This window comes from Pyrenophora tritici-repentis, chromosome 1, assembly GCF_003171515.1.
Source record: "Pyrenophora tritici-repentis strain M4 chromosome 1, whole genome shotgun sequence".
NCBI classification, from domain to species: domain Eukaryota; kingdom Fungi; phylum Ascomycota; class Dothideomycetes; order Pleosporales; family Pleosporaceae; genus Pyrenophora; species Pyrenophora tritici-repentis.
This window is the reverse complement of record NC_089390.1, coordinates 8,280,302-8,305,941: the sequence shown is the minus strand read 5'-3', so window position 1 is coordinate 8,305,941 and position 25,640 is coordinate 8,280,302. Positions and strand designations below refer to the sequence as shown.

General features: G+C 51.2%; 8 protein-coding genes across 8 annotated transcripts; 5 read left to right on the top strand and 3 right to left on the bottom strand.

Annotated features, from left to right (window-relative positions):
• Positions 1 to 1,059: 1,059 nt before the first annotated feature.
• Positions 1,060 to 2,651, bottom strand: PtrM4_032010 (glycosyltransferase family 2 protein; the record flags this gene model as incomplete). Its single annotated transcript, XM_001939040.1, has 2 exons — positions 1,060 to 1,249; positions 1,312 to 2,651. The coding sequence occupies 2 exons, from the start codon at positions 2,649 to 2,651 to the stop codon at positions 1,060 to 1,062; spliced, it is 1,530 nt and encodes a 509-aa protein (XP_001939075.1).
• Positions 2,652 to 4,002: 1,351 nt separating this feature from the next.
• Positions 4,003 to 7,217, top strand: PtrM4_032000 (Acyl-transf-3 multi-domain protein; the record flags this gene model as incomplete). Its single annotated transcript, XM_066103991.1, has 2 exons — positions 4,003 to 4,218; positions 4,272 to 7,217. 2 exons carry the CDS (start codon positions 4,003 to 4,005, stop codon positions 7,215 to 7,217), a joined length of 3,162 nt encoding a protein of 1,053 aa, XP_065966193.1.
• Positions 7,218 to 7,593: 376 nt separating this feature from the next.
• On the bottom strand, positions 7,594 to 9,310 carry PtrM4_031990 (CorA, Mg2+ and Co2+ transporter; the record flags this gene model as incomplete). The annotated part of the gene is made up of 2 exons (XM_066103990.1): positions 7,594 to 8,477; positions 8,671 to 9,310. The coding sequence occupies 2 exons, from the start codon at positions 9,308 to 9,310 to the stop codon at positions 7,594 to 7,596; spliced, it is 1,524 nt and encodes a 507-aa protein (XP_065966192.1).
• A 1,199-nt stretch (positions 9,311 to 10,509) lies between these two features.
• Positions 10,510 to 12,446, top strand: PtrM4_031980 (CaiC, Acyl-CoA synthetase (AMP-forming)-AMP-acid ligase II; the record flags this gene model as incomplete). Its single annotated transcript, XM_066103989.1, has 2 exons — positions 10,510 to 12,291; positions 12,351 to 12,446. The coding sequence occupies 2 exons, from the start codon at positions 10,510 to 10,512 to the stop codon at positions 12,444 to 12,446; spliced, it is 1,878 nt and encodes a 625-aa protein (XP_065966191.1).
• Positions 12,447 to 14,020: 1,574 nt separating this feature from the next.
• On the bottom strand, positions 14,021 to 15,673 carry PtrM4_031970 (uncharacterized protein; the record flags this gene model as incomplete). Its single annotated transcript, XM_066103988.1, has 1 exon — positions 14,021 to 15,673. One exon carries the CDS (start codon positions 15,671 to 15,673, stop codon positions 14,021 to 14,023), a length of 1,653 nt encoding a protein of 550 aa, XP_065966190.1.
• A 3,063-nt stretch (positions 15,674 to 18,736) lies between these two features.
• Positions 18,737 to 21,491, top strand: PtrM4_031960 (BaeS, Signal transduction histidine kinase; the record flags this gene model as incomplete). Its single annotated transcript, XM_001939036.1, has 2 exons — positions 18,737 to 19,679; positions 19,780 to 21,491. The coding sequence occupies 2 exons, from the start codon at positions 18,737 to 18,739 to the stop codon at positions 21,489 to 21,491; spliced, it is 2,655 nt and encodes an 884-aa protein (XP_001939071.1).
• A 1,231-nt stretch (positions 21,492 to 22,722) lies between these two features.
• PtrM4_031950 (uncharacterized protein) lies at positions 22,723 to 23,448 on the top strand (the record flags this gene model as incomplete). Its single annotated transcript, XM_066103987.1, has 3 exons — positions 22,723 to 22,810; positions 23,084 to 23,268; positions 23,314 to 23,448. 3 exons carry the CDS (start codon positions 22,723 to 22,725, stop codon positions 23,446 to 23,448), a joined length of 408 nt encoding a protein of 135 aa, XP_065966189.1.
• A 189-nt stretch (positions 23,449 to 23,637) lies between these two features.
• PtrM4_031940 (uncharacterized protein) lies at positions 23,638 to 24,057 on the top strand (the record flags this gene model as incomplete). Its single annotated transcript, XM_066103986.1, has 2 exons — positions 23,638 to 23,713; positions 23,828 to 24,057. 2 exons carry the CDS (start codon positions 23,638 to 23,640, stop codon positions 24,055 to 24,057), a joined length of 306 nt encoding a protein of 101 aa, XP_065966188.1.
• Positions 24,058 to 25,640: the final 1,583 nt, after the last annotated feature.

Sequence of the window (25,640 nt, the reverse complement as noted above, 5' to 3'; positions counted from 1 at the left end):
TCTGCCAGGTGTATGGTAGCCGACGGACACGTATCGACATCCGTGCTTCAGAACACCTACACCAAGTCCACGGGCTTGAGTGCTATTCCGGCAACAAGACGGAGCTCAACAGTCAGGATGTGCTCTAGGCTTGCATGTGTTGTCAACAGACACGGTGTGTAATTGCAGCATAACAAAACAAAGGTAACAACCGGCACGCTACTGGCAACTAGGACACAGTTTCTAGCTCAACCAACCGTAGAAGATGCCGTTGTAGTTTGTGGTTGCGGGTAGTGCCGCCAGTCGGTCAGCACTCAATCGCGCAGCTGTATCAGTCATTACTCACGCTCGCGTCGTGCATCCCACGCCTCCAGGGCTTGTTCACGGCTGTGGCAGAGTGGGGGCGGGCATGCTAGTGACTAGCGCACCGCCATGTAGATCGCTAACGTACATGGCGCAGTCCAATTGTAATATCCCGACCATGTCTAACTTCCTTCTGTGCGGCTGTGCACGACAAGGCTGCCAAGTCGCGGGTTTTCGAGGCGCTTGCTGTATTGCCAAGCACGAGGGTTTTTGACAGGGCGGGTTGGATGCAGGGACGTTTGTTTAGCAAATATTGATTCTGCTCGTTGCCGGAGAATGGGTCCCCGTTGGTAGACGATCAGCATTGGCGGGGAGCAGAGGTGCCGGCCAAGAAGAGCAGGGCTGGTAGGTTGCTCTGCATTTCCTGGTCACCTCATGCACGGCGAGGCCGAGTTACGTTTCGGACTGAGAGTGATTGGCTATGTGCCCTTCAAAGCCCAATCGTCGCGGGAAAACAGTCTTTGGCTCTTCACATGCAATTCACGTTCGCATCTTGTCATTATAGACGCTGTGTAGGACCGAATTGTGCTTGCATTGGTCTTGATAGTCCGATTATGTACATGCTATTGCAAGCCGAGTGCCATCTCCAACTCCAACCGACCGCCATCATTACGCATAAACAGCTTTTCTATAGAGGTGCCAAGACGAGAAGAAAATAGAAGAGAGGTTAGCTACCGAACCGGGAGACAAGTCCCGTGTCGTGCTGGTGACTACAAATTACGTCCTGGCCGTAGGGTTCCAGGAGCTATAGTTAACAATCTGGCGGGCGTGTCCGTAAAGCCCGATTGTTGCATTAAGAATAAGGTAAAAGGGATACAGTACGGAGAAGAGAACAATCATTTTTCTCGACACAAACTCGGACTTGACCTGATTGGTTATCCAGAGTGTTGCGAACAGGCATATGATACTGTGGTACTGTCAGCGGTCATGCACAAGGGCTAGTTACCGTGTGAGATTGCGAGTACGAACCTGATTATAAAAAGCCACTGTGACACAGGGTACTGGAAATAGACCAGTCTCCACAGGGCTTCCCAGTTGGTTGGGAATTTTACGATAACAAAAGATAAGACGAGACATGTGTACTGTGTGACGAGATAATACGACGACTCGCGGATGAGCAGGAGCGAAAGCACCCCGAAACGGGCTGTGAAACTGCGCTTGGTGTATTCCTCGTGTAGCGGGTCGTTGACATCGTTGTAGACCATCTTCATGTGCCGCATACTCGCTTGTGCCCAGCCCTGAGCCCAACGAAGCCGTTGCTTCCAGAAGGCTTGAAACGTGGTTGGGGCGAGTTCGTACGAGGTCACATTGAGATCATGGACCGTCTTGGCACCCCTGGAGAAAGCGCGGAGTGCTGAATCAATATCCTCGGTCAACATGCTTTCGTCCATCCTGAGGTCGCGAAGCAGTGAAGTGCGCCAGTAGCCGTTGGAGCCGCAGAAGAGCCCGAACCCCCACATGGTGGAACGACCCGGATGCGAAACAGCGTAGATTTTGTCAAACTCGACCGAAATCAACCGCGTCATGAAGCTGTCATCCGAGTTGAATACGATGCAACGACCCTGTACAACATCGACATCTTTTTCCGCCATGAAGCGCTCTGCAGCCCATCGAGAAGCGTACGGATGTGGGTAGTGGTCACAGTCGTAGATGGCGATGAGGTCTGAGCCCGTGTCCAGGGTGAAGTAATAGTTTAGATTGTCGGCCTTCGACGTCGAGTTGGGCACTTTGATGACCCTAGCATGCGAGAACTGCATGGGGAGTTGGTGTAGCTCAGTCTCTAGGGGCTCGATAGCTTTGGGTGTGTTGTAGAGGATGGTAACGCGAATTTTGTCTCTGGGGTAGTCGATCTCCTTGAGCGCATAGTGTGCGCGATCCATGATGATGTCTTGCTCGTTGGGGAGATAGGCGACTATGAGGAGGTCAAGAATCGGTAGGTCCTTGTTCGGCGTGGGGAAGTTCCATCCCTTCTCTGTGGCTTGGGTAACAATTTCTCTTGCCTCGCGGCAAGGAGTGATGCTAAAGAAGGCCTCCAAGACAGTCATTCCGGCAATGTAGAAGTTGGTTGCCATGTAGATGAACCAGAAGACGGCAATCAACCCGTTGCTGCAGTACATATACATACAGACGGAAAAGATGTAGTAGGAAGCGACGAGACCGAAAGGCGTCCACTCCTGCACGAATGCTGACATCCGCGCAGGAGTTAGAGCAGCAGCTAAACTGGGCTTCGTAGAGGGCTTCTCGGCGGTAACAGGTTTAGGAGAAGTGACGTCTCCAACGTTTATGACGCAGTCTTTCTTGTCTGACATCGTTAAACGAGTGGGCGATGTGACGGTAGTGAGTGTGTGGAGGGGCAGTCAAAACGAGTGGTGACTACTGAGGAGTTCAAACGGTGGGTTGAGAGCGAATAAAGAACATATGTTGCACACTCTTGTGCTGTAGCTGATGACAGACGGTTGAGAGTGGTAGCAGGCAGAAGAAACGATCTTCCCGGAGCCTTGGAGAGTTCACCTATATTGTGCAATGACACCTATGAGAACTGATCTCCACGCACGCCTTGTGCTACATCTGTGATCGGCATTGTTATCTAGCAATGCCGAAAACTTGATGACAAGGAGATGAGACCGGAGTGGGTCGGCACTGATGGCTCACCATAGTCCATGCCAACCACGCGTGTATACCTAGGTAGTTCCGCGGCCACGAAAATCCAGAGTACGCCAAGTTGCAGGTGGAGCTGACGTTCCTTGGGAAGGCCCAGCAAACGGGATGCTTTTTACCGTAATCTTAACCGCTCCAGCGAACTGTTTGTGCATGTCCGATGCAGCGGCGCCCTGTGCGATGATGATGAAATAGCATCGGCGAGATGAAAGTGATACCGCCACGTGCCGCTCTCAGCGCTTCCCCATCCTAGTATACGGTACGATTGGTGATTCTAAATCTGCAAGAAGTCGCGATACCAGCCAATGCTTACGCCAACGCATATCGCATCGGCCGTGGCATGCTAGATGCAGGGGATCATGACCGTAAATGCAGGCGGCATGACACAGACCCATAGATCCGAAAAGGAGCTGAGATACTGTAGCAACTGCTGCATTCTAATGGCGACGATCAACGATCAGGAGTTTCTCAACAGACGCGGAAAGTTTTGGGATACCTAGATAGCTTAGCACGTGTTAGCGTGAAGGCACGGATGCGATGCACGTTTCCGACCCACTAAGTTTACAACGAGCACGGCGTTCTCCTCAACCTACTCCGCTTCATGCGAGAACCAACTAGACCCATGTCACGACGTTCATCACTACTGTAATGTTGCGAGCAGTGCATGTTGCTTGCCAAGGAAGCTTGCAGAGCTTTTTCAACCTTGTCGCACGGCGCACGGCGCACGGTTGAGGTTGCCTTCCGATCATGATGACTCCATTGGCAGCTCAAGAGCGTGCAGCGGGCAACGGACAGCGGATAGGAGACTTCCCACATGCGACTTTTCCATGCTAGGGAAGGTCGGGGAATGGTTGCGGCTCCTCTCCGCCCGAAAAGCATCGTTGATAGATTGTCTTTTTTAAATTCGCCTCGCACGGCTACCTGCGTCTGGGAGACAAATACAACCTCGACAGTCCTTTGCTGTCCCTCTGTGTTCTGTCACCCCGTCATAAATAGGCCGTTATGCGTTCCATCCCTTTACTTGGCCTTGTCCTTGTGCATGTGCTGCCTGCGCTTGCCGATGTCTCTCGTGGACAAGAGAGCTGTACCTGCGGCTTCTACGACGGCCAAACTAAGGAGCTCTTCACCGACTCTATCATTGTTTACTTCAACGAAACGACAGACATCCCAGCCGATTTCGTTGCAGAGGAATTTCAGCAGAGATATGGCAAAGACTGGGTAGGTTATGCGTCATGTTATATACATTATCATCTCAAACTAAAGCTCCCCAGAATGCCGTCTACCGAGAAGGCGCGTCTCCGGCCAATGTCAGAATCAATCAAAGTGTGGCCCTCGATCTTGTTGTGCAGCCGTCAACAGCAGACCATATTGTCACAGGTGCTAGTCTTCGAACCGCAAGACGTGACATCCAGCATGGCTCCTTTCGCACATTGATCAAGTCGCCAAGCAGAAGAGCTCTCGGCACCGCAGCTTCTATGATGTGGAAATACAACGAGACTCAGATGACAGAACTCAGTGTTATGAACACCAATTATCATGCCAACCCCTGGGTTGGCACCTTTGTTAACAACGAGTTCACGACTCGTAATCTCGGCATGAACTTCAGCCAGTTACTGAATGATACGGCTGCCAACCGCAACTACACCACTCTCGGTGGTGGAATGGCTAACGGCAGCATTAACCCATGGGAATTCACCGAGTACAGAATCGACTGGACTGTAGACTACATCAATTTCTACATTGGGGGCAATCTCACAAGACAGGTCCTTCAAAAGAAGAACAAGAAAATGCCATCGGTTCCCTCCGCCTTGTACTTCAAGCACTGGTCGACGGGTAACCGTTACTCAATGCGTGGTCCCCCAACCGAGTATGCGTCTGTTGCAGAAGTTGGCTGGATTCGTATGTTCTTCAATTCATCTTCGATGACCGACGACTCTCGCCAAGACTTTGCCGTCCGTTGCCCGTTGACTGCCGCATGCTCAATGGACGATATTTCATTGCGTGGTTCAACCCCTTTTACCGAGATCGCGACCAAGAAATGGAAGCAAAACGCTGATAGGGACATCAAGCGCATGCCGGCTCTCTGGCTCTCGGTAACTTGCATCATCTTCTCGACTGTTCTGATTATCCACGCCCTTGTCAAACGTCTTGTACCCAAGTTCAACAGCGATCTTCCCAAGGAGACTCCAGCTCCAGTAACCATGCCGGGTGAAGATGAGAAGAACAGCTTTGGCGCTAGCGCATACACTGTGGCCTCGAATGACATATTCGCCGATCGCCCCTCTGGTGACATCCGGAGCTCTGATGACAAGACGTCATCAAATTCCCAGAAGCGCAACTCGATAGATGATCTCGCCATTGAGAGGATTGAAGCAGTGCCCGCTCCATCAACATTGGGAGATTCAACTCCAAAGGATCGTATGTCCCGAGCAAATTCGACCATTTTCGACAGCCGCGGTCCCACGCCCTACAACAGCAACTTTAACACCACGCGCGAGGATTTATATCTCCCCATGCCTACCGCCATGTCAGGGATACCACCCATGGGCTCTCTTCAGGAACACCATGACTCACAACTCACATTAAACGACCCACGCACTGGACTGCCTATACCAGAGGGGAAAATCGCAATGGAGACTGTCACCGAGTCCGCTCTGCCAGCTCCGCGCATGCGTGTTCAGCCTCCAGCTCGGCAACGTATTGACCATCTTGCTGGGTTGACAGCACTCTGTTCGCTTGTTGTTACTGTCATGCATTTTGGTTTGACTTTTGTTCCTGCAATTGTCACGCCCAGTGCTGACGCACATAACGCATCTGAACCCTGGGCACAGCGCATCGTCGGTCCCTTCCTGCTCAATCAAATGTGGCTTGGTGTCTTCTTCACAACCTCCGTCCGTTTCTTGACTGCACCATATCTGCGAAAAGGCCGGATGGATGAAATCTGCAAGGCTACCGTACGTCGTACTCCCCGTCTTATGATACCAGTAGCCAGTATGGCGCTATTGGAGTACTTTTTCATCGACATCGGGGCAACGCGCTTCCTCCAATACATCCCCAGTTTAACGTGGTCTACATGGCCGTACGTAACGCGATACAACAACTTTGCCCAGTACATCTCTGAGATCCTGGAACTCATGTTCCTTGTACCCAACGCCGTTCCCCAAATCACACTGCACTACTGCACCGGTGTGCTTTGGACCATCGCTGTCCAACTTCAAGGCTCTTGGCTCGTTCTCCTCGGCGCTGTCGTCGTCTACGAAATAAAGACGCCATGGAAGCGCATGGCATACTATTCCTTCTGCCTGATAAACCACTGGTATGCGCAATCCTGGGGCACATACCTATGGATTGGTCTTATCCTCACCGACCTTGATGTAACATTCAAGTGGAAGGCGTTTCTGAACAGCAAACCGGCGGCATACTATCCTGTCATTACTTTTTTTTGGACCTGCGTTGGCCTAGGGTTTCTTGCTAACGTACTGCCTACTTGGGGAGCCACGACTTTCAATTTCAGCACTGGCGAACGAGGCATCCACCCAGATGCGTCATCGGGCGAGGCCATCATGAACACAGACTTGGCTGGTTATCCACCGTACTATACGCCGCGTCTAAACGGCCTGCTGTTTGCGGGTGGCATGCAAGCTGTAGTCGAGCTCTCCTCTGCAGTCCAATGGTTTCTCTCTACGCCGCCTTTTCTCATCCTCTTCCCACACGTCTTCACAATCTACCTCATCCACGGTCTTGTCTTCTGGAGCTACGGCTCTTGGCTCTTGATTGTTCTCGCCGAGCGCGGGATTCCATATGGCATTAACATCGCAGTCGTAGGTGTGACCTCCTACGCGGTCATGTTCGCATCTCTCCCCATCGTTACGCCCGTCATCGAGGCGCTTGGAAAGGATATGACGGCACTAGTGTGGATGACGGCTACAAACAAGTCGCCGCCCCGCAGGCCAACACTCTACCCCTTCGAGGGCGACCTATTCACCGGCCGCGCAGCAAATGCCAAGTCTGACGCTGATGGCCTTCCGAACACAGATGTAGAGAACGGGCTTGGAGTGCGTAGTTCGATGAATAACAGTGACGATGGAAATAATAGGGACAGCAAGGGTAAGGCAACGGCTAACGTGTCTGAGCACGAGATGCATGCGTATTCCACCGATGAGAATACAAAGGACGACAGAAACAGAGTTAGTCGGTTCTCAATATATACGGAGTGATATGAACCATAGGGTATATGTTTCTTAGCTTAAAGCGACTAGGCCCCAAACGGAACACAAAGCAATGTCGCAATTATGAGGCGGTCGGTGTCCTTGCTGTTACCTGCTTTGAAAGAAAGAAGAAATTGGGGGGTTTTCGCTCAAAGGGCAGAACATATTCGAGTACATACGCTGAAGCGCTTTCAATCTTTTTTTTAATTTGTCTTTTTTTTTAAGAAATTATATAGCTATCAATGCCAGCCATGTAAATGTGATTTGAGGCTATGTACCTATCCCCTTGATTCCATTGTGCGATAGCTCCTGTGGCTATTGGTCTGGTGTAGACTTTCGGGGTCACGTAGGAGAGCCATGGCTCGACGCAGAAACATAACAGTCGTCACCTCTTCTTATTCCCATTCGTCCATCTACTCGTCCCTTTTTGTTTACTTCCTTCTCTCCACGGCGTTAAGCTCCCACCCCCTGCCACCCACCCAATCGCCATGACAATGAGCGTAAATGGTATCGCAGTTAAGAAGTACCATCCATACGTTGTACTCAGTGCCGCGACGCTCTCATTCATGCTGTATAGACCTGAAATGAACGTCAGAGGGATGAAAATCGTCGCTAGCCATGTGATCCGTGCCATATTGTGGTTCTCTTCTAATCCACGCCGTGAGTCTTCAATCGAAATTTCAGAGGTGACGATGCTAGTGAGCCTATCTACACGTTCCTGAAGCTCATTTACGGCAGCAAGAACACGTCGGAAATCGGGAATTATGTCATCAAAAGCCTCAAGGTTGTCAGAGTTGATGTTAAGGTTGTTAGAGAATGAGAGTATGGAGAGCGGTGATGTGGGCGTGACGGTTGGCTGAGATGAAGATATGGTGAGACGCACGGCTGCTGGAAGCGCCTGTTCCAAGGTTTCTTTTAGCATTTCGCGGAAGACGGGGATCTGTCTGCGCCATGTGTGCAAGCGTTTCAGGGAAGTGTCGATTACGTCGCCTTTTGAGCGGAAAACGTCCGGCATCTCGAGCTCCCATTCTATCTGGCTAAGTCGCGACTTCACGTAGTCGCATACTACAAGCCATTCCGCGCAGATGGTGTATATGGTTGGTTTAACGAGGACTTGTGGGTTTATCTTATAACCTTCGTTTCGCTCGAACCACGGGTATGCGGATGTCATTTGCACAATGTCTTCGAACCATGATGTGGAGGAACTGACATTCGGATAGACTTTTGTCTCCATACTGGGCGTAGGCAGCCAATTACTGCGATCGTACCCTCCCAAGTGTTAGTTTAGATTATAGGACAACAGCCACTTGCTTGCTTTGAGCTATCACCTAGGTGTTACAAAATACTGGACAGTGTGGGCAAGCACCCAATAGACGTGTCTGGCGACTACAGTGGCTTTTTTTACACTAGTATGTCCAGTATTTTATGACACCCGGGTGCTTTATAAGAGATGGAAACTTACAAAGCGGATGGCCCTGTCTGACGGTAGGATCTAACAATACGATCCCAACAGTTCCGTTACCACACTCCTTGTCCTTCCCAATCCACACTGTAGTACGCGTACGCATAATGGATACGACTGAACCTTCCTTGTCTTTATAACGCCAATGGTTCTCATCATTGTCTGGGCGACGAAGCACATTCCACTTCTCAGCTTCTAGTCTCGATTCTTGATAATCATCCTCTGTGGAATGATAACGTAATCTTACATTCCGCATTCGAAACCACTGACGGTGTTTGATATTCGAAATGAGACTAGGCGGCGACGCCCATGGATCACGAGTATTGTGCCAAACGTAGTCGTCAATCTGCTCGCGGAAGAAGAGTGGATCGATGTCGAAGCGAGTGCCTAACAGCTCGATGACCTGTTGGGAGAGATCTTCAACGACAAACAGTCGAAGAGGAGGCTCTCTCACACTGTCGCACGAGAAAGACTGAAGCGTCTCGTGGAGTTTCGGAGCAGATTTGATTGATATTGTCTTGGGAGATGTGGCGGGCTGATACTCGATCAAGGTAACATTGGTCTTTTCCGCACGTCTCTTCATCTCTTCTGGGTAATGTTTGATCACGTTATATCTTAGCGGCGTTGTGCCAACTTGCATCCAGTCGGCCAGATGTCGCAAGGTTCTCCATGATGTTGATAGCGACTTGATGTGTGCCAGATACGGTAGCTTTTCGCTCCTGCTGTGTTTTATGAACACCAGTTCAATGACAACGACTAGTCATCAACTTACGGGTCGGCTATCTCCCATTCATTAGCTGCCGAAACTCGCTCATATGCATCCCCAATCAATACGTATGGATCCGGAAACCCTGGGCTATGGGGAATGTTCTTCGACGACAGTAGTGTAGGTATCCTACTCTTCTTTGTAGTGTTATTGGTGTTCTCAGAATCGAAAGACATTATTGGATTTGATGGAGATGAATTGAATCTATAGGAATAGCAGATATAGCAAGAGCTGAGCTTTAGTGGTGCGCGATGCAAACTCTATATGGCATGTGGCATGGCCCTAAGGCCACCTTTGGGGGGCCAAAAATTGGGGAGGGCTGAGCCTGAGACTGAAGCGCGACATCGGTCTCGGCCGCATTAACATCAGGGATGCGCCTGCGAGGGCACACTATCAGCGTGCTTGTTGCAACGTCGACGACTCGAGAGTGTGCCAGCTCACTGCACCCCTCAAATTTGATCCTTCATAAGTTAAATCGTATGTAAGAAGGTGGCGAGGCTGTTCCTACGTGTCGCTGGCTGGGTTCTGACTGCTGTTAGCTGAAACGGACACACCCGCTTCGGGCTAAATGCAAACCAATGTCCAGGCCCCCTGCAGCGTAAGCGGTGACGACGCTGTGCAAGGACTTGACTCTTCTCGACTCTCGCAGGCATACATAATTTGGGCTCGTTCTTTGGGAATGGTTGAACGCTCAGGTGTGAGGCATGTCCAGGTATGGTTTGACTACCTAGTTTAAGTTGGATGGAGACCATCCGGCCGCGGGAAAGTCGGTCAAGGCTACTACCTGCACCCTTCCAACACTCCTTATTTGCCAGATGATAAGGCTGTGTTTAATACTGTCTGGTCGTTGATTGTTTATAGAAGAAGAGAAGAGAAGGCGGTGTCTGTGACCCTCTTTGCTGGCGTGACGTCGATACCGAATCAAATGTGGGCAAAATGCGGGGGTGCGAGGACTACACCTCGGCCGCAAACTAAGCGACATCTTTTCCGCGGCTTGTCATAGTTGTATAACCACCAAGGTACCGTGCTTTGCAGATAGTTGAGAAAATCTTCTTCTTGAAATTGTACAAGACATGACGCACGGCATCTTCAATTCTAACTGGTCAAGGTTCCTGCATCCCAATGCTCCTGATCCCAAAACCTTCAAGTACCACCCTGACAACAAAGCTGTATTCGCCTCGCCCTATGGTCCTTTTGCTCATACACCCGAGGACCTCAATGTTCACGAACTCTGCTTTCTACCTGGCACTCCATTACCCGAAGACTACCCTCTGATCATTAATGCCGCCACAGAGGAAGTCGTCACACTTCATAGCTTTCACGCTCGGGTTTGTGCACTGTCACGTGTTCTACGATTCGACGGACCCAACCCGCTAGGTCTAGGCCGCAGCCCGGTAGACGATAAAGAAGATGGGGAGATCTTGGGACTGTTTTCGCGAAATCATATCCATTATCCAATGGTAACGCATGCATGTTTCCGAGCCGAGCTGGTATTTGGCGGTATCAGCCCAGCGAGTACACCTTACGAGCTGTGGTGGGTACTAAGAAAGATGCAAGTCACGAGCATCATGTGTCACGAGACATTGCTTCCCGTCTTGAACAAGGCATTCAAATTAGGTTCCGGGGACGGCGACAGCCTGCCCCTGAAGCTTGTGTTGAATCCCAAGAAGGTCGTCGTGTTGAGCGACAACCCGCGACTAAATACTATTTCTGAATACCGTACAATCGAGTCACTCGTCAGGACAGGCGAAGAATTGCTTGAGAGGCCGTGGAGACTGCACGGCGGAAACCGAATGGCATATTTGTTCCAATCGTCAGGCACATCTGGTTTGCCAAAGGCGATGATGATTACACACAGAAACGCCTGTCACTCTGGCATTCAAAGTGTCGTCGGTTCCATCCAAGCCGCACGATATGCAGGAGTTGAGCCACTGCAGCCAGCAGCTATGCTCGGCGTGATACCCATGTACCACTCATACGGCATGCTTCTCTACATTCTCCGCGTGAATATGGCACCCATCACCAGCATCATGCTCCCGAAGTGGGATGTTGAGCTCGCACTCAAGAGCATTGAAAAGTACAAGGTCGGATACCTTCCGCTCGTGCCACCTCAAGTGCGCCAGCTCGCTCAGAGCCCACTCACGGAAAAGTACGACTTGAGCTCTGTAGTAAGCGCTTCGAGTGGAGCGGCATACCTACCATCAGATGTCGCATACCAATTAGCGAAAAAGTTACCCCAAGGCGCCGCAAACCCTGTGCCTAGCGGTTACGGTATGAGCGAAGCGCTCAGTATCGCAAGCGCACCTGCACCCGGCATATTTGGTCTTGCGCCGGTACTGCCAGGGATGATTGGCTACCTGCTCTGCGGCATGCAAGCCCGCGTCGTAGACCCAGATACACTACAAGATGTATCTAAAGGCTCAAAGGGTGAACTCTGGGTCCGGGGCCTTGTAGTGACGCCCGGATACTTCAAAGACCCAAAGGCAACAGCAGACCTCTTCACTGAGCCTGGCTGGCTGCGAACAGGCGATCTGGTCATGCGCGACGAACATGACCGCATCCACTACCTCGATCGGCTCAAAGAAATGATCAAGGTAAAAGGCTTACAGGTTGCTGCTACAGAAGTTGAAGACACGCTACTTGAGCACCCAGAACGTCTCGTTCGCGATGCATGTGTAGCTGGTGTTGACAACGGCCGCGGTGACGGCTCTTTGTTTGTCAGAGCCTGGGTCGTACTTAGCCCCGAGGGAGAGAAGCAAGGCGAGGAAGCCGTAGCGAAGAAGCTTCATGGATTTATCGAGGGGCGCTTAAGTCGGCATAAGTGGATGACTGGTGGAATCGAAGTCGTGGAATCGGTAAGCAGCATCCCTGAGATCATCCACGCGAGAAATCTGTTCGCTAATCCTCCACGTAGATTCCCAGGACGCCATCAGGAAAAATGCTGAGGCGCGAGATGCGGGATCGGTTCCATGCGCGTATGAGGAGCAGCAATGGCAGCGCAAAGCTATAGTATACTACACCTCTGCACCGTCAATCTCTTCAGCAAAGTCAGTGGACTACTCAGATAAGGTCGTCTTTCATCGCGCCAAGTATCCATAGATCATGGGTATTACGAAAATCCATCTCTTTCATCATGAGACAAGTAATAGTAGACATGTTCACATGTACATTTGGCAGAAGATTGTATCCATGTGTCCATCCCCACAGAACATCGTCTCCATTTGACAGCCCTATCTGCAATTTTTAGGTAAAGATAATCACGAGTTAAGCTACTTAGCCCACAAGGGATGTCGGTTCGTAGCTGGACGCTACATTATCATTCGGAAACAGACATATTCTTGTTTCTATTGTCCGCTTTAAGTTTTTCAATTCATAGACACGTCCTAGGCTGTGAGAGGCAGGCAGAAGCATGGTTAGGAAGGAGGAAGAGGAGAAGGAAGGAGACATGAAATGGTGAGAGGAACATGATGAGTGTTGTTACTATTGATTGCTCAGAGATGATGGGACATTGGGGCCAGCGACATGCTTTGTAGAAGCGACCCCTTGAAGGAGCCTTTTTCAAGACGTAACGTGAATCGTGTTAGCTCTAGGGAACCATTTGTTTAGATGATCGATACACTTGCGACGGACTACAGGCATGCCGCTGTCGAGATGGCTACGTGCTTTTGTATCACAGGTGTTGGCATCTTACCGACATAAACATCCTGATTGTTGGAAAAGTATTGGGATTGAAGTTGTAAGATGAATTATAATGTGTTGTAGATAGATTGAGACACCGTTCCGTGCGGCACAATGCCAGATGGAGTGCGATACCCATTCACATGCTCATGGAGATTTTGATGCGAGACCTCTTCCTCATGCGCAACAAGCGTACAACGTAGAAGGGGACTAGGCAATAAAATGAGTGAAAACCGGACTTTGAGCTCGTCCATGCAGTGAATGATAACGAGGACCAGTCCTCTCCCGTTGTTGTTCTCGGTAGCGTCTGCGATGCGGAACGTTGAGGGAGCGCAATACTTGCAGTACCATATGGCAGATTACGGTCGAACTTCGGTGTCGTGCAGTCGGACCTTTGGCCCGCATGAGACCATCCCAAAACGTTGCGCTGTTGCAAACGCGGTCCATGGAGCTTGGCGGATTGATACTTTAGAGTCCAGACTGTATCGTCCATTAGTGTGTTGTGATAAGATGGAGGCACAAGATATGCCATGGAGGACGAAGTGTGTTGTGATTTCATATGGCGCCAGATTATTTGGTTTTATGGTGCAGTCCTCTGAGCCGGTACAATAGTGTGACCAAGGCATCGGTATTTGCGGACTTGGGCTGCCGGTAAAAGTAAGACTGCGGACGAACATTCGTATGTTTTCGTGTTGGTCTGATTTTGATGGCGGTTACCGCTACCTGATGCACTGGCGTGGACAATCATACTTGACATGCTCCTGACAAGTAATGTTGCGCTGCATAACATGATCCATGGGCGAGCGGCGCACACGGGCGAGCGGCGCACCCCACCAACTTTTGCAACTTTAAAGCGATGCATCTCAACAACGCGATAATATTATTGCTAGATATTAATACAGTAGATTACTCTATATTAATAGTATCAGTCTTGCATGTGCGCGAGTTGTGCCCAGTCTCCTTGCACCTAGTGCAGCGCCTTTGAGCCCGCTGGCTAAGGCCTGATCGCGCTCCTCCTTGACGCTCTTCATGAGCAATCTGCTGGTCAGCCTCATTTTGAGCCAGTATATCCTCTCCAGCTCCCTTTGTGAGTACTCCATGCTTCTGTATACGCCTTTTAGAGCGCCGCCTACGCTCTGAGGCTGCGCTGTTGGCCTTCTCAAGACTAGAGATCCGATCGCGCATCAGCTCAGCAGAGAGCATCATCACCTCGGCGCCCTTCTTTAGCTGGTCAATCGCCATAATAATTGAAGCTGGTGATGAGCTCTTGTGCTGGCGCACGCGCTCACGTATTAGGCTTGACTGAGCCTCAAGCTCACGTACGTTGCTCGGCGTTTGAGCTACCCAGGGAGCCTCTGGCAGAGCTGCTGGAGGAGTAGGTGTACGCAGTTGTACATCTACCTTTGATAGAACAGCCTCTGGTTGTAGAGGAACAAGGCCTGCGCCGCGGAAGGCTGAGCAGATATTGGCTGGCGTGAACGCTTGATCAAATGCTGCCTTGAACGCTGGCAGAAACTCTAGCTTGGTGATGTGGTTGATGTGGTTGCGCATGAGGCTCTCCACCTCACGGCTGTACGCGCGCTTCAATGGCGAGAAGCAGCCAACATCAAGTGGCTGGAGTAGGTGAGATGAGTGAGGAGGCATACAGAGCGTATGGATATTGTTCTCCTTGCAGAGCTCCTGGAACTCTAGAGATTGGTGGCTCTTATGGCCATCAATAATAAGCAGGCGACGCGCGCCTACACTACGAGCCTGCGTGTGAGCGTTGAAGTGCTTTAGCCACTCAACTCCAAGCTCATTATTCGTCCAGCCATTATCGCTGACTGCGATCGCCCAGTCGCGTGGGATCTCAGCTTCCTTATACCAGGCTGATAGGTGGTACTGGCCAGCGAAGATGAGGAACGGTGGGACTGACCAGCCAGCAGCGCTGATAGCAGCGATCAGCGTTACCCACTCGCGATTGCCTGGCTGAATACTCTTCGGCCTGCCTCTCCTCTCTGCTCCTGTTATAACTAGCTGCGTTGTAATCTTGCCCATCATAAAGCCAGCTTCATCAAAGTTGTAGACGTCCTCATCGCAGATACCTAGCTCAGCCTTTGTCTCTTCTATAAGCTTAAACCACCTCTTTATTAATGTTGCATCCTCACAAAGAGCTCTCTGCCTATCGTACGCTTGGTTGAAACACGTCCGAAGACTGTCTGTACGCTTAACAAAGGTAGATGGCCAGTTGACTCCAACCTGCTCTCCACCACGCGCAGCCAGCAGCTTATCAGCCATATCACGTACAGCTGTGTAGGTAGGCGCAAATCCACGCAGATCTAGCTGAAGTATATAGCTGATAATCACCTCCTCTTCTCTCTGGGTAAGCTTCCTTGAGTTGGGCGGGCAATCGCGTCGGGCAGGTATACCAGCGCGTCGGCGGCGGAGCGTTGTTTCGGCTACGTTGTAGACTACTGCAGCAGTACGGGTACCTTGGATCTGGTGCGCATTAATAGATGAGATAGCAAGCTGAATATCTGCTTCATTTGATAGTAATTGAGTAGCGCTGCGTTGAGCCATTGTAGATTAAGATCAGTAAGGTGAGTAAAGTTGGTGGGGTGCGCCGCTCGCCCGTGTGCGCCGCTCGCCCATGGATCATGTTAGTCATAACGTAGTCCTCGTTAATGCGGGACCGCAGTCTCTCCGTGAGGATCTGGAGCGCACGTCCAGCCTAGAGTCCGGACTGTGCATCTCCAACTAACATGACCATGGACTGATGTCAGCTGTTGGTACAGGCCGCCCCTGGCGACCCAGCCATGGGACCTTTGGTGCCGATGAGGCATTGTACAAGGGTATTGATATATTAGGCCCAGACCGTTGCCAAGCGCTCCAGATCTGCACATAAGGAGCTTTCTGTGAGCATGGGTGTTTGTGTCGTCATCATGGCGAAGGATGCGAAGACAAAGTCGTCGGCGTATCCACCACGAAGACGTCGCGTAGACTTGCTCAGTCGCGATAGGCGGGGTACGGGAATGAGATGCGTAATGAAGCTATCCAGTGGAAACAACAATAGCCTTTTCAGGGATCGGGCGGTCGGACATTGCGGCGCGACTTGTCAGATGGTAATGGCAGTGTGCGTGCTTAGGTTTTGGTTTCGGGAAGTTGTGGCGGGCGGGAGACACCAACAGCACCATGGTAGTGCACATGCAGTCATGCGATCTGTAAGTCATGAAGACAGTATCTATCGGGTTGCTCTGATGCAGTGAGTGGGTCAATTATGTATGAATCAGGTCAGGCTTGACTGCAAGAAAAATTTGATGATGTTCGCCTTGTGGGTCTAGACGCAGTAGACTCAGGAGGGCGGAACTGGGTAGGATGGCTCAGTGCTGCGAAGCGAACGGCAGCAATTCGTTTGTAACTACAGAGTAGAGACGAAGCGGGCGGGGTGGATGTTTGGTCTACCGGTACTGTGCCTACCTGCTTGCTGTTTGCTAACATGGACTGGAATGGTGTGGCGCGGGGAAAGTTGGGAAGACGCACCAGCCACATCAGACTGCAGGTCATGTATGGTAGCGGTATTTAGGGTATGTAAGTACACACGAACACGAACAGGCTGTGCAGCCAGATGAGTAGCGATAGGATATAAAAATATCAAGAGCTTGCGCATAGGCTCTTGGGCGATCAGGACGAGAAGGGTTGGCCTGGCCGTTGTGCACATGATTACTCGCATGGGAGCCGTTCGCGATGCTTTGTCGATCATGTGGCCGAATCGGTTCTCGATGCTTGGTGCGACGCGTTCCCTAACAGAAGCACACCCACGCTTGGGCCTGGAACAATGGCGACACGACATGCGTGTGCTGTGCAAAGACACCATGTAACGTTACTCTGATGCTGAATCTCGCAAGCGCGTCTGGCCGATGTGAATTTGGTAGCAGTATGGCAGACGAGCTAGGGCTGATTCGCGCAGCCAGGCTGATGGGTAGCTAGCGCAGGAAATAAGAGCTAAGTACAAAAGGCCGAGCATGCAGGTGGAGGGCTGGACTTTGCAAGATGACACGTTTGTTTGCTTGAAAAGCACATGTCTGGGCACTGGGGTATGGGGCAGCAACAGGTGACATGGGACATGGTACATGGGACATGGGACATGGGGATATGAAGCAGCAGATGCGTCGAAGCGCGACGGGAGAGAGTGGGCTTGTCAAAGCAAGCGACTCTGGCAGAGCCATGGAGAGAGGGGAAAGAGTGGGGGAGATGGAGAGAGAGAGACAGACAACAGACAGCAAACAGCAAACAGCAGAACAAAGAGCTAGGCTCCGTTTCGGCCGATCGTCGATCTGGCGTCCGATGTAAGACAGGCGGCTAAGCCGGTTGGACTTGGACTTGCGCCGGTGTCGATATCCAAACACTGTGTGCGACCATGGACGGCAGTGCGGCTTCATGGGCAGCACGGCGCTTCGGACTTTGAGCCGCTGACGTCGGCAGTGGTGCATACTGTATACCTATACGTAGGTTGTAGGTAGGTGGATGGGCATGGAAATGGACGTGTATGTCGCATGCGTGGACACTGGCTGGACACGTCTGTTGGGGGACGATTGGGGGCAGTGCTTTTTTTGGCAGCCACAATAAACCCTATCTCGCCCTCGGTTTCACTTTACTCAGCTTTTGGATTGGCAAAAAGAAAAGGAACATGGACTTGTCTAATTTGCATGTCTGCATCCAATGCATCCACTGGGCTCGTCATGGCAAGGCCAGGCGCGTCTTTTGCGGCGGCGTGCCTGCGCCGTGGGCGAGGGCGTGGTTTGCATAGGGGCCGAAGCGGAAGGGACTACTGGGGTAACGCTGTAAATCGTGCAGGAGCGAGGGCGAGCCGAGCACGTCTGGACTGTTCCAGCAGGCGCGACCCACTGCGCAAGCTGACCGACGCCTGCCAGGGTCCCTCCTACAGCAACAAACTCTGCGCCGCTCACTTGCGACGGCGAGGGTGAGCATGTCCTGCCAGCGGGCTCCATGGAAGATGACAACAACAAAATCATCATCATTATATCATATCATATCATCATCCATGCGCTCGCTGCCAGCTGCAAAGCTTAAAGCTGCGAGTTGAGACATGCCCCGTCGAACAAACGGCTGCCTTTGTCACCACCAAAGCAGGGCGGGCGTCGAGGGTGCAAGGACACGCAAAAGCCACCATCCCGGGACGTGTTCTAGATCGCCCGTCGCCCGCCAGCCCGATTATGTGCGACTCTAGCAGACCTCGCACTTGCCCTGGCAAACCAACCATATCGCTGGCCGCCCTGCCGTGTCGGCCATCCCTCACATTCCTTCTCTCAGTCCCGCAGACCGCAGACCGCAGACACGCATTCCTCACCCTGCTGTCCTGTCCTGTCCTGTCCTCCGCTACCCGTGACTAATCCACCTAACCCGCTTCCGAACGTGTTTGCTGCAGCCCTCGTAGTCGTAGTCGTCTTTGCCAACCACACAAGTCTCCGTATTTCCTGTTCACGCACCTCACCTCGCCTCGCCTTACCAATCTCTTCCCCTCAGCCTGTCCGGGGCCACATCACCTCCCGCCCACATCATCCAACCCCCCGGTACCCACCCTGGACACTCGTGCCCACCACAGCCCGCATGGAATCTTGAAAGATGGGGGAACCTACTACCATCCCACCTGATATAATCGAGCGCCAGTCGCTCTGCTTCTCTCGCCCAGCCCCAGGCATGGTTGTGCAACAGGGCGAGACCGGCTTCAAGGAGGAATTATCTCGCCTCTACCATCCAGCTGAGAGCAACGCCGCCGAGCAACTGGTCCGCCTAAAGGATGCCCTGAGGAGAGCCGACACGGAGAATTTCTGGATCCAACTCACAAAGGGACTGGCCGAGATAGCTGATGCGCAGTATGCCTTCGTCTCCAAAAGAATCCTAGTCGACGACAAGAACATCGCCGTCGAACTACCGCCCATTGGCGAGCCTGGAGCCTGCCTCATGGGCGAAGCTTTCTACATCAACGACGACAATGGTAATGGCCCGGGCCATTTGAGGAATTTCAAGTACCATGCCTACCAATGCCCGTGTGCCTACATGAAGCACGACAAAGTCTTCATCATCCCCGAAAGGTTGAACGACTTCATCCTCAACAATCCAAACGACTTGATCATCCCTGGAGAGGCCTTTCTTGGAATCCCCCTGTTTGCTCAAGGGAAATGCTTTGCCCATTTCGGTGTCATGTGGGGGAAAGAGGGCGCGGCCCGACGCGTACTGAGCTGGGGTTTTCTCGAAATGCTTTTCCATAGTCTCGAGGACATGATTCTGGAACGTGTGCTGGAAGGCAACGAATTTGCAAAATCTGCACAACATATCCAGTCCGACCTACCCAAGATTGTACCACACAGAGCTGTCTCAGTTGCCCAGTCGTTGAAACCCTATGCCAGGAGCCTGTCGCATGAGCTGAGGACACCAATGCAAGGCGTTGTCGGAATGCTAGATGTCATGATGGCAAATGTAAAGGAAGCAGCAGAGTCCCTGCAGCTTGAACCAAGAACACGCGAGATACTGGCAACTCTCAAGGAGAACATCGAAGCTGTTCAAGGTAAGCCATCATCTTTCATGCTATCAGACCAAAGTTGCAGCAAGCTGGCCTAACATTTGGCAACCAAGTCTGTCATCTAACAAGGCTAACAACACACCAGACAGCTCAAGACGCGCAGTCGAGGCAGCCGACAATGTCGTTCATGCCTACGACATGAACATGGGTGTTCCAGAGACACCGCTTTCACTGCTTGACAAGACACCCGACCAGTGGAATACCTTCTGGCGTGAGATGCGACCTGACTTGATGATTACAGGCAACGACATGTCTGCGCCTCTACGTGGAATCAAGAGAAGGAGACATGAGGTATCGTGGGCAGACCAGCCCATCAAGACGCGTGTGGCAAGATCTGCTCGCCAACGTGTTCGGGACGGTTACTTGACAGAGCCTTATACGCGTGGTACAAAGTCCTGTCCTCCGGACACAAATTCCATGCAAGTCGACCGAATAGACCATTCATGCTCACACACAACCTCGCAAGATAACTGCGACTCCACCACTTCACCCATCTTTGCATCGGAGCACTCCAAGGTCCCCGGACTTCGACATACCAACCTGCGGGAAGTACTGCAATATGTAATCAACGACGCGCTCAAAGTAGGAGGCAGACCAGACTCTGCCATTGCAGAGGCCACCGACACAGGAGAACGCATTGAAGTCCGGACACGCAGCTCCAACGGCGAGGCGCACACCAAGTGGATTGAGTGGGCTGTTTCTCCTGATGTGCCAGAAACCATCGTCATCGACGAACGGGACCTCGCCAAGATGGTATCCTGCCTTGCCCTCAATGCAATCAAGTTCACCCAGGATGGATCCATTACACTTCAAGCCACCCTCAGCGCCAAGGGTCGCTACATTGTCATCAACATCAAGGACACTGGCTCCGGCATCCCTGCTGCCTTTCTTCCTAATCTGTTCAAGCCTTTTTCGCGAGAAGACGATTCCATGACACGACAGAGCGAGGGCCTAGGGCTGGGCCTAATGGTAGCCAAGGGCATTGCAAGGAAGCTTGGTGGTGACCTATTCTGCCTTCGTTCGCATGTCTCGGGACCAGGACGGGGGTCAGAATTTGAGATGCGAGTACCGCTCACTCCGGGCGAAATATGTAGCCGCCCTGCAACCCCCTTCGGATCACCTACTCTATCCATCAAGTCTCGCATGTCTATTGAGGCCGAAGTGCCGCGTCTAGACATCGGTCATGGACCTGTCACCCCGCCTTTGAGTTCTGATCCTTTCAAAAGCGACCGGGAACTCCAAGCGCCTACCACTCCTGCCATCACCGTAAACTCTACAAGTTCAACAGAAGACATTGGTCTTGCAACTCCTCGTCGCACCTCGTCGCCTCCACGGCATTACGCTGCGCGCGCTCTATCCTCTGAGCGTGACATTGTCCCTTCAAACCTTGGTGAACAATTACCTCTTAACATCCTCGTCGTAGACGACAACGCCATCAATCGACGGGTCTTGGTGAGCATGCTCGGTAGGTTAGGCTACAAGAACGTCGTCACTGCGTTCAATGGCAATGACGCTGTCGAAACCGTACGTCAAAACGCACTTGCACCTGTTAGCGAACACTTCGACGTCGTTCTAATGGATTTATGGATGCCACTGCTCGATGGTTTTCAGGCCACCCAAGTTATTTTATCCATGTCTGAACTTGAAAAGAAGCCCACCGTCCTGGCGGTCAGCGCAGACATCACGGACGCCGCTCTTGACAAGGCAGTCAAGAGCGGCATGAAAGGCTTTGTCACCAAGCCCTTCATTACCCGCGACATCGCCCGATTGATTCGGACGTATTGCGCCAGTTCGTAAACGAACCTCTGCACCACAGCGTGTTTCCCGACACACGTACACGCAATATATACATACACTTTGTACACTACCCATATAGCCAGGGTATCATACAGCATACTCGAACTAGAATGGGTCTTTTTATGATGATGATGATGACAGCATTCATCGAAGGAAGCGGCCATGGGGTGGCTTTCTTCATCTTTTTTTCAGGAGTTTAGCGAGCGAGACACCTCTGGGATTTTGGGCAAGGCTATAATACCCTTTTGATGAACTTTGCATGGCTGGATGAATCGGGATAGGCATATGGAACGGACTGGGACGGTTAGTAGCATATAGGGCTAGGCCTACTTTTACAACGATATATAATACGAGTAGGATAGTTACCCTCTGCAACTTTAGATTAGAATGAGACTAGTTTAAGGGTGTAGTTAACTAATTGGCTAAATACTACGTTAATTTACTTTACTTAACTAACTAGTTATAACTGTTACGAACAAATTGTCATGGATCAAACCCGCGACCTCTAGTAAGCGAGGTGGCCCGTGCGCCTTAAGCGAAGGCCACAGCCGAACACCAAAGTTCGACCCGCGCAGGTCTTCGAACCTGCACGCAATATCTCACTTAGTACTTAATACAGATACGGTCATCTCAACTATTGACGTCCCTCACACAAATACCAGATGTCTCCCCTAGACGGAGTTGAAGGCCAACCGTCGCACAAGCTAGAAAGCGGTGATCAGTGCGGGGCACAGATCACGTGACTTGACATCCCGCCAAGGCTTGCCATCCGGGATGGCAACGCCATCACGGGCATCCCCAACATCCGGGATGGATAGGATGTACGGGATGGCACTCGATAAAGGCAACGAGTATATAGTTATGGAGGATTCCCTTAATACACCCGTTATGGTCAACTCTTCAAATAGTTCTTCTCTTACCTAGATTGATACTTAGTTATTCTATCGTTTATATAGAATTGGATTGTCCTTACCAAATACCTACTATCCCACATTGTCGCCAGACAAACCACGCGGAACCAACAACATAAGACTCACCTGCCTTAGTGCGGACTAGGAAAGAGCAGTATAACCCCTCCATGTAACAATAACTACTTGATTTCTAAAGTATAACTAAGCTAAAATCTAAAAGTACCCTATGTTAACTAACTTAACTATTTTTCTTATAACGTGGTTGGCAAGCGAGTCGGTCACCCCACCAACTTTAATCACCTACTCTATCTCAACACATAATGCCTCCACGCCGCGCTCCTCTTGTGCCTTCAAATGAAGCAGATATTCAGCTTGCTCTCTTATCTATAGATTCTGCCCAAATTCAGAGTACGCGACGCGCTGCTACAGTCTTCGATATCCCAAAATCAACCCTAATTGACCGGCGCGCTGGAAAGCGCGCGCGACGCGATTGCCAGCCTAACTTAAGGAAGCTTACCTAGAGAGAAGATGAGGTGATTGTTAGCTATATACTTCATCTAGATCAGCGCGGGTTTGCGCCTACCTACGCAGCTGCACGCGATATGGCTGATAAGCTGCTGGCTGCGCGCGGCGCTGGCTAGGTTGGGCAGAAGTAGCCAGCCAACTTTGTTAAGCGGACAGATAGTCTTCGGACGTGTTTCAACCGAGCGTACGATAGGCAGAGAGCTCTCTGTGAGAATCCAGCCCTTATTAGAAGCTGGTTTGAGCTTATAGAGAAGACAAAGGCTAAGCTTGGTATCTGCGATGAGGATATATACAACTTTGATGAAGCTGGCTTTATAATGGGCAAGATTACAACGCAGCTGGTTATAACAGGAGCAGAGAGGAGAGGCAGGCCGAAGACTCTTTAGCTAGGCAATCGCGAGTGGGTAACGCTGATCGCTGCTATCAGCGCTGCTGGCTGGTCAGTCCTACCGTTCCTTATCTTCGCTGGCCAGTACCACCTATTAGCCTGGTACGAGGAAGCTGAGATCCCACGCGACTAGGCAATCGCAGTCAGCGACAATAGCTGGACAAATAATAAGCTTAGAGTTAAGTGGCTAAAGCACTTCAACGCTCACACGCAGGCTCGTACTATAGGCGCGCGTCGCCTGCTTATTATTGATAGCCATAAGAGCCACTAATCTCTAGCGTTCTAGGAGCTCTGCAAGGAGAACAATATCTATACGCTCTGTATGCCTCCTCACTCATCTCACCTACTCCAGCCACTTGATGTTGGCTGCTTCTCGCCATTGAAGCGCGCGTACAGCCGTGAGGTGGAGAGCCTCATGCGCAACCACATCAACTACATCACCAAGCTAGAGTTTCTGCCAGCATTCAAGATAGCATTTAATTAAGCGTTCACGCTAGCCAACATCTGCTCAGCCTTCCGCGGCGCAGGCCTTGTTCCTCTACAACTAGAGGCTGTTCTATCAAAGGTAGATGTACAGCTGCGTACACCTACTCCTCCAGCAGCAGCTCTGCCAGAGGCTCCCTGGGTAGCTCAAACGCCGAGCAACGCGCGTGAGCTTGAAGCTCAGTCAAGCCTAATACGTGAGCGCGTGCGCCAGCACAAGAGCTCATCACCAGCATCAATTATTGAGGCAATTGACTAGCTGAAGAAGGGCGCTGAGGTGATAATGCTCTCTGCTAAGCTAATGCGCGATCGGATCTCTAGTCTTGAGAAGGCTAACAGCGCAGCCTTAGCGCGTAGGCGGCGCTCTAAAAGGCGTATACAGAAGCACGGAGTACTTATAAAAGGAACTGGAGAGGATATACTAGCTCAAAATGAGGCTGACCAGCAGATTGCTCATGAAGAGCGTCGAGGAGGAGCGCGATCAGGCCTCAGCCAGCGCGCTCAAAGGCGCTGCACTAGATGCAAAGAGACCGGGCACAACTCGCGCACATGCAACACTAATACTATTAATATAGAGTAGTCTACTATATCAATATCTAGCAATAATATTATCGTGTTGTTGAGATATATCGCTTTAAAGTTGCAAAAGTTGGTGGGGTGACCGACTCGCTTGTCTGACCGACTCGCTTGCCAACCACGTTAGTTAACTTTCGCTAAAATAAAAGCTTATAGTAATATATTATTACAGTAGAGGGTACTCGTGTAGAGTTGAACCGTACGATCAGACACAAGTCAACAGCAATTCAGCGTTACCCAATACCCTCTAGGGTCACTCTTATTAACCAATGTACAAGTCAATCTCGCGACTACAAGCTTCACGGCTCACGCGCGCAAAACAATACAGAGAGAGCTATTGGGTTCCCATCGAATTTGTCCCGTCGCCGGGATGGCGGGAACTAACGCAGAAAACCCGTTGCTTTGTTCCGTGGCGCAGTCCCAGCCTTGTCGTTAGTCTTGAACAACTTCGCCTACCTCAACAGTGCGATACGTTGTTACCGCTTTCTCGACTATATGTATAGCGTGGCGAGATGCGATGAAAAACTCTCATTCGCTCTACTAGCTGATTACAGTCTTTTTTGTTGCTCATTACGCTACCACGTCGTCCAAGTGAAAAGTGATATACGAGATACTCCCTACTTTACTACAACGCTGTGTCACAATAATAGTATAACATCTACCACACTTCCCCCCAGCCTTTCCGCCCTAAGTCCCCCTCGGTCAACACTCTCGCCCTCCAGCCCATGGTAGTTTTGCTAATCTCCAATAGAATGGTTAAAATAGTTGAAGTGGAAATGTAGCTAGCGAAGAAGGCACCAACATGATAGCGCTGGGTGCTTCAAGAAACGTAGTTCTGCATGGGGATGCGGGGCATGGACAAATAAGGCCGAATGTAACAGGCAGAGGCTTTTCTCGATGACGGTTGGAAAGAGATGGCTAGCTTAGCTTAGTTCGGTACTAGCAATGATGTAGTGATATAATTACCGCATCAGGTAAACCGGACGCAAAATATGGTGTGCGCACGCTTACATCGAAACGTGGGAATGGGCGAAAAGTGGCTGTTGAGGTCTGCATGTGGCTTAGCGCTGTGGCGCATGCGGGTCCGTTCAGAGAGGACACATTTCTTGGGATGCGCCGAACGTCTCGACAAGACTGTTGCGCCGCGCCGATTCTGCCATCGACTACCGCAGAAACTTCCATTGCCTTCTCCCCTTGCCCTCTTGTATGCGCCGGGAGTACCACACGGGCTCATCTACACAAGGACAAGGACAGCAACGTCGATAA